Genomic DNA, 8,076 nt, shown 5'->3' with positions numbered 1-8,076 from the left:
TATAAGGGCTCTAGTGGGGGGAGGGAGGCTATGGGAGGGTGCTACCTGGGAAGTGGCTTTTAATTAAAATAAATTTAAAGAAAAAAAAAAAACACTAGAGAAAACTTTCAGCTGTTTCTTATAAAATCACATGGCACACTGTTACCACAACGTGATAAAGAACAGACATAAAAATTATAATACATATCATTTATAAAATTTAATTCAAGGATACTAAACTAAATATTTTAAATGTCTACCATTATAGTATGAAAATCACACACTGTGGCCAAGTAAAATTTATTGCAGGAAAGCAATGATAGCTATATATCAGGAAAACCATAATATAATGTATCATATTAATAACTTTAAGCAGGACCAAGGATATAGCTCAGTAGTAGAATGCTTAACATGCCTAAGACCCTGGTGGATCATCTCTGCAGATGCTGAAGTCTGACAAAATTCAGCAATCATTACTGACAAAATAAAAGTAGAACCTAAGGTATTTCCTTAGCACTGTGTATTAAAAAGACTTCAGAGCCAAAGCCAGCATATTTCCATAAGATAAAGAACAAAGCAAGGATGTTCACTATCTCACTATTATTCTACACTATCCTATAATATCCAAAAGAAAAAACTTGGAGGAGGTACAAAGATTCAGAAAACAAGTAAAACTATCATTTGTAAATGCCATGACAGTAACTCTAAAAATCCTGCAAAGTCACTGCTAGAACTAACATAACCAAGATTCAATAAAGTAGCAGCATATTGAGATAAGGAGCAGAAATCCAGAGCCTTCAGAAACACAAATGATAACAGCTAAAAGGTATAGTGGAAGAGAGGCTGGGGATGTAGCTTGGTAGAAGAGTGCTTACCTAATATGCATGCACAAGGCTTTGGGGGTCTTAACTCCACAGGAAACAAAACAGAGGTAGAAGAAAAAAAACCCATTTGAAAGGATAACAAAGATAATATTTCAGAGTACATTTAATAAGAAATAAGCAAACATGGGGCTAGAGAGACGACTCAGTGGTTAAGAGAACTCGCTGCTCTCACAGAGGACCTGGGTTCACATACCTGCACCGTATCAGGTGGCTCACAACTACCTAAAACTCCAGCTCTAGGGGATTCAATGCCCTCTTCTGGCCTCTGAGGGTACCTGCACTCACATGCACATGCCCACACACATACACATAGTTTAAATCTTAAAAAAATAAAAAAGCAAGCTGGGCATGGTGGTGCACGCTTTTAATCCCAGCATTTAGGAGGCAGAGGCAGGCGGAATTCAAGGCCAGCTTAGCCTACATAGTAAGTTCCAGGCCAGCTGGGGCTATAGGGAGACCCTGTCTCAAAAAGACCAAAATAAACAAACAAATCCTAAATGGGAAACATGTTAAAACATTCCTCAAAAACAAAAAGTACACTTTCAACAAAGGGAAAAACATTATGTCCTAACAGAAAATATCAATAAGCTTTTTTATGAATTTAAACAAGTTCATATTAATGTTCATGTCAATGTCAAGTGCTTTCCCCTATCGCTACCTTAATTTTTTGTTTGTTTGTTGATTGTTTGCTTGCTTGAGACAGGATCTCCCTGTAGCCCCAGATGGCCTGAAACTCACTATATAGACCAGGCTGGCCTTGAACTCAGAGATCCACCTGCTTCTGCCTCCCAGGTGCTGGGATTACAGGCATGCACCACCATGCCCCCCCACTTCAGCTTTCCTCTTCATCTTGAGTCTTTTTCAGTAAATCATGCTTTTCTAGAAATTTGCCTGTGTCATTTAGATGCTGTAATAAAATTACTCATGAGATTCCTGAATTATTTTTTCTTTTTAGAAATCTCAGGCAGCCTCTTTTTTGAGAAATCTCGGGCTTTTTGCTCAGTGTTAGTTCGTTGCACTTTATCTCTTTTTTTCTTGGTTACTTTCACCAGAAAGCTGTCAATGTAAATTTTTTTTTTTTGCTTTTGCCAACTGAATCTTCAGTGTTTCCCAGTCATGTATTTGCTTTGGGGGTTTTCCTGTTTTTCCAGCTGCTAGAAACAGATACTTGGTCAATGTGCAGCGCTCTCTTTTTGTTTGTTTTGAGTCAGGGTCCTCATGCAGCCCTAGGGGCCTGGAACTCGTTTATGTAGACCAGGCTGGCCTAGATCTCACAGAAGTCTGCCTGCCTCTGCCTCTTGAGTGCTTAAAAAGAAAAAAAAACTTTAGCTTTTTAAGTATTGAATTCAGATAATATACTTTATGAGATCTTATGTATTCAAAATTTAAGATGAACTGTTTTGGTAAACACTCTATGTTTTGAAAAGAGTGTATGTTGTTCTGTAAAAGTCCTTGTGTCAAGTTTACTAATTGTATTGTTCAAACCTCCTATATCCTACTAAATTTTTTTCTGCCGTCTATGGAGAACAATTATGGATTCCTCCCCCTCCGAAGAGGTCGCTTCCTCTGTCTTTTCAGTCTTTTTGGCTTCTGTGTATTTGCATACCAATTTGAAATCCTTCTCTTAGAGGAATTGGGTGATACAGTAAGCAGTGACCTTTGTCTCCACAACCCCTGGAATAGTGGAGTGTGGAATGTGGAGGGGGCCCTTTGGAGTCCTGGGATTACAGGTGTGCACTGTTTTAAAACTCATAGTAAGTTAGAAATACAAAAGAATGACTTATTTCCCATAAAGACATCTAAAAAAATCTGCAGCAATTTCCTGATGAAGGCATCCACTGGAGATGGATGGCCAAGTGAGATCAGCCACGGCCCTCATTTCTATTACACATTGTATAACATATGGTCCATGTTGGTGATATATTGGGCATATGAAATATGAGTAGTCTAATAGAGACATAAATAAACTGAAATACCCATCAGATTTCAAAGACAGAACCTGTGCTGTTCAATTTTTATCAGCTTATTACAAACTAGAGTCACCTGGGAATAAGAAACCCCAATTAAAGAATTCCTTCATCAGACTGGCCTATGGGCATGGCTGGGAGTTAATTTTCTTAATTGTTAATTGATGTAGGCAAGCCCAGCCCACTGTGAACAGTGCCATCCCTGTTCAGATGGGCCTAGACTGTTTAAGAATGGGAACTGAGCAAACCAAGGGAAGCATACCAGTAAGGAGCTTTCCTTCATGGTCTCTCCTTCAGGTTCTGTTCCAGGTTTCTTCTTTGAGTTCCTACCCTGACTTCCCTCAGTGATGGATTATGACCCAGGAGTTGTAAGATGCAATAAACCCTTTCTTCCCTAAGTTGGTTTTGGTCATGGGGTTTATCACAGAAACCTAACTGGGGCAGGACCCCAAATCTTATGGTAATATATGTCATTGATACTTGTATAGCTGGGCATGGTGGCTTAGGCCCGTGATCTACTTGGGAGGCTGAGGTACCAGGACCATTTAGAGTTCAAGGCTAGTCTGGGCTATAGCATGAAACCCTGTCTCAAAGAGCAAACTAAAACAAAAACTTTCATATTTATTTTTCTTATATATTGAAATGATTATATTTTCATATAGTAGGTTAAATAAAATATAAATTTTCACTTGTTCTTAAAAAAAAAGAAAACCCTAAATTTAAGAAAAGCTATGAGTCTATTAAAAACCTATAAATCCTCTTGAAATAAAACAGTGTAGCACTAAAGAATGACTAGGGAAGAAAAGCCAACACACTAGACCAGCAAGTTGAGACTGACCCACACACATATGGAGATTCATATGTGACAAAGGCAGCTTCCCAACCCAGGGGGCCAGGGTGGTATTTCTAATAAATGGTTTGAAGGCTACGGGGAAACCATCCAGAAAAGAACAATGGACACACACCTCCTAGCACATACTAAAATAAACTGTAGATCAAAGAGCACTAAATCTAAAACACAAAAACCACACACTACTAGAAAAAAACATGAGTGAAGTCTTCCATAACCTTGGTCTAGGGTAAGAAAGTTAGAGTACAGTTCTTCATAAATGTCAATTTTTAAACAAAATTATACAGCATTTACACTTTAAACATCAAACCCCACCTGTGATAATTTTTCCTAAATATAAACCTCAAAAAATATAAAAATACTTATGTACAAGGTATTTACTGTAGAGTTTTTGTTACTATAAGTTACTGGAAATAACCTAAATGGCCAAATATTCAGGAGAGCAGCAGATCAACTATAGCACATTCACACAATTTAGAACTTGGCAACTATTTCACCGGTGCTATAAAAACAAAAAATGGATTCACAAAAGATTGTTGGGGTGGTTTCAGGACATATTAAGTGATAAATACAAATACAGCATGCTATCTTTAATGCATGAAAGAAAAGACATTTATTTATCTGCTTATATGTATAAAAAGAATTACATAAAGAGTAAAGAACTTTCACATTCTTTTACTTTTTTGAAATTATATCAAAATTTTTACAGTTTATATAAAAGAATACTCTCAACTGATTAAAAAAAGATAATAATCAAAAATTTCAAACACTCTCAGAACACAGGCCAAGAGCTGAAATACCCATACCTCTCTGTATTCCTGTTAGACTGCAAGTTGAGGGAGCTATCCAGTTCACTCTCGCTTTCTTCTGACTGGCTGTTAACAGTGCCTTCACCTTCATCATTTATTTCATTAAGAGCCTATCTCAACACAACAGAAACAGAAACACAACTTGATTACATACTTTCTGTCATAACAGAAATCTCTCCTCCGAGGCTAACCCCTCTACCCCTTCACATGTGTTCTAAAGGCCAACCCCGCCCTCCCTTCCTCTCAGTCTCTCTGTGTCCCTCTCTCTGTCTGTCTGTCTGTCTCTGTCTCTCTCTGTCTCTGTCAATTTCAGGTTGTCAACATGTAAGTGTAAGCAAATCTTTCCCTTCTTATCCTAACCCTGTCCCTACCCAGAGATATTACTATTCTCTGTTACCATCAAACTTAATTTTGTTTTTGATTTTGTTTTTGTTTAGCCTAGCCTAGCCTCAGTTCTTATGTAGCTGAGGCTGGCCTCAAATTCACAATTCCTTCTGCATCAACTCTACCGCTAATATTAGAGGTATGCGGCACCATCAAATATACAGAGACAGTCATTTTCCATTTGTCATTCACCATCCTTGTCCAGTAACTTCGCTCTGTCCTCTATTCCATTCAAAATGCTCTCTTCAAGGGTGGTATCAACACATTTATTTTTAAACCAAATAGGTATTTTTGTATTTGCCTTTTCTTCTCTGACTCACTAGACCTTAATCATCATTTCCTTCCTTTAAAATCTTAGTAAGCATAAGGAACTGAGTCCAATCTCCAGAACCCACATTACACAATGCCAGACATGGTGACAAGGGAGGCAGAGACAGGAAGATCTCTGGGGCTCCTCTGGCCAGCCAGTCTAGCCTAAACGGAAACTCCAGACCAATGGAGAGAGACTCTGTCTCAACACAGGTGGACAACATTCCTGAGGATGACACCAAGGTTGTCCTCTGACCGCCACATGCATGCACACACAAACACACTGTGGGGGTTTGAATGAGAATGTTCCCCCATAGACTCCAAATATTTGAACACTCTGACCCCAGTGGGTGGCACTGTTTGGGGAGGTTTAGGAAGGTCAGCCCTGCTGCAGGAAGCACATGACTGGAGATAGGCTTTGAGAATTCATAGGTTTGCCCATTTCAAGTTTCTCTTCCTGCATCTGGTGTCTGTTGGAAGATGTGAGCCCTCAGCTTTCTGCTCCAGCTGCCTCCAGCCACAATGCCTCCCCACCTTGATGGGCTCATCACTTGGGAACCATAAACCCAATAAACTCTTCTTTCTAGAAGCTGCCTTGGTCATGGTGTTTTATCACAGCAACATAAATGTAACAAATACACACACACAACACACACTAAAAATCTTGATACCCTCATATCTTTTTGAATGTTCTTTTCTTTTTCTAGCTGATCTTTCCCAATCTCCTTTATTAGTTTTCTTTTTCTACCTTTGTTCTACACCTATCTGATAGACAAGGACTGGTGTTTAAGGTTTAAAAATGTTTGCCACAGGCCTACATCAAGTTAACCTTCATTCCAGCATGGGCACTGTGGCTGTGAGGGCAATGCATTACCTGAGGCTTGATGACAGACTCATTAAGGATGGACTGGGTGACAGGGTCTTGATTTACCACAATGGGACCCTGAGAGGAATCTGGAGCCATTGTTATATTTGGAAACCCTGCAGAAGGAAAATAAGCCATGATGATTTAAACTGGCTTCACAAGTTCGATGCTGCCATAGCTTCCATCATCCTAGGGGAATCTCAAAAAATAATAGCTCACACTTCTATATACAGAAGCATAGTTTTACTTTCACAAAACTCCATGACATAGGTTCTAATATTTTACAGATCAGTAAACTGAAACTCAAGAGACACTATGCAACTAGCCCAGAGTTACACTAATAAATGGCTAATCTAGGATTTAAACATTGTACCAAAAGAAAAAATTTCATGTCTAGGTGAAACATGTGGTTATACAGACATTAAAATGAATAATGTTGTGGTAGAGTTTGGTTATATATGACCACAATGGCAGTATCCAGGAGGTAAAAGGCAGGAATTCCAGAAGCTCCAGGCCAACCTAGGCTACATGAATCCTTGGGGACTTGTGAAGTTGTTTACTCAAATTACATATAAACACAAGTACTTTCATTATGTGATAAGCTGAAAATTAAGTCAACTTTAAAATTACAAAATCCTGTACATTATATTTTAGTAGATAATTACAATAAACTTCACCTTGGCTAAATAATTTGTAATGGTTAATATTCTTAGTAAAGAGCAAGCAATTTAAAATGACTCTTAACCCTAATAATCTTTCTATACTAGCCACGATAGAATACTTATCAATAATATGATTCCTAGAAAAGGACTGTAAATTCTTCCAATCACTTATGGCCTATACTTAACAATAATTTTTTTTTAATTAAAAAAAAAAAGATGCTTGTTTGAACTGAATACTTACATTTACACTTTCGACAACACAGGAGACAGTAGCCGGGATATCAGAGTATAAGGGCTCAAGTAAGGGGAGGGAGACTATGGGAGGGTGCCATCTGGGAAGTTAGTGTATAGTCGAATAAGATGGTTTGGGATATTCTGTGTGATATGCACACGTATACACACAGAAAAAAAAAAATCAACAATTTTTTAAAATATATTATGTATTTGAGGAGGAAGCATAAAAGTTTACATCATGTTAATTAGTAGAGGTGCTGAACATTACCACTGAAATCTACTCAACGACTTTATAGACATACACAGGCCCAAAGGATCTGAGTGCAAACTATTATAACTAGTAATAATCAGATACATACAGATTAGAGACTCATGTGCCAACATCTCAGTGTTAGTAGCAAAAACAATGAGTCTTTCTGTAAGAAAGAGTATATTTTAGAATGAAATGGAGATCTTTTTTGAGGGTTAAAAATTCATTGTGAACCTAGAAACTTGCACCCACTTGTGAAAGAGATGTACTCTTGCTCTGGAGTGTGTTACTGAATATGTTAAATCTGTAGTGAAATGCTTCTTCTAATCATGTAGTTATTAAAAAAAATTTTTTTTAATTTAAAAAAAAAGAAGCTTGTTTGAATTGAATACTTACCTGTACGCTTTCGAGGAAAATCAGCAAACAGATCTTTTGCTGTAGCCATCAAATGATCAGATTTCTCCAACACATCCTGCATCTGGTATTGATCAGAAAGAATCTATACATATGTTAGTAACAAATATTGTTCAGAGAAAAATACAGCTACTTTTGTTTCTGTTTTTTTTTTTTTTTTTTTGAGAAAGGGTCTCCCTATAGCCCCTAGAATTTGCCATGTAGACCAGGCTAGCCTTGATCTCACAGAGATCTGAGTGCTGGGATTAATAGTATCTGCTACCCCACCTGGAAATGCATTTACTTTTAAAATCACTAAAGAAAAAGATCATACAAAGGCACATGAAATTTTAAAGGCTTAAACATCAACCACTGCTAGTTGTGGTTGCTAGATCTGCTCTTAACCATAGGCCATGACCTATATAATTGGTACCTTGAAAAAGCTTAGATCCAATTCCAGGTTTAAAAAATGCATATAAGTCGTGATCTA

General features: G+C 37.7%; 1 protein-coding gene across 14 annotated transcripts in view; it reads right to left on the bottom strand.

Annotated features, from left to right (window-relative positions):
• Spice1 (spindle and centriole associated protein 1) overlaps positions 1-8,076 on the bottom strand; it is a 65,579-nt gene that overhangs the window by 31,343 nt on the left and 26,160 nt on the right. For 13 of the 14 annotated variants that reach the window (XR_003851692.1, XM_029570350.1, XM_017801641.2 and 10 more), the window contains exons 5-7: positions 7,590-7,692; positions 6,057-6,163; positions 4,487-4,599 (exon numbers count right to left, since the gene is read on the bottom strand). Coding sequence is in view for 13 of the 14 variants with exons in the window: in XM_029570350.1 (XP_029426210.1) it covers positions 4,487-4,599; positions 6,057-6,163; positions 7,590-7,692 (323 nt within the window). In the remaining variant the exon portion in view is untranslated. The remainder of the gene's footprint in view (positions 1-4,486; positions 4,600-6,056; positions 6,164-7,589; positions 7,693-8,076) is intronic. The other variant, XM_029570353.1, reaches the window with a different exon arrangement.

This window comes from Nannospalax galili, unplaced genomic scaffold (assembly GCF_000622305.1).
Source record: "Nannospalax galili isolate Female #2095 unplaced genomic scaffold, S.galili_v1.0 scaffold743, whole genome shotgun sequence".
NCBI lineage: Eukaryota > Metazoa > Chordata > Mammalia > Rodentia > Spalacidae > Nannospalax > Nannospalax galili.
The sequence above is the reverse complement of the archived record's forward strand: the minus strand, read 5'-3'. Positions and strand labels throughout refer to the sequence as shown.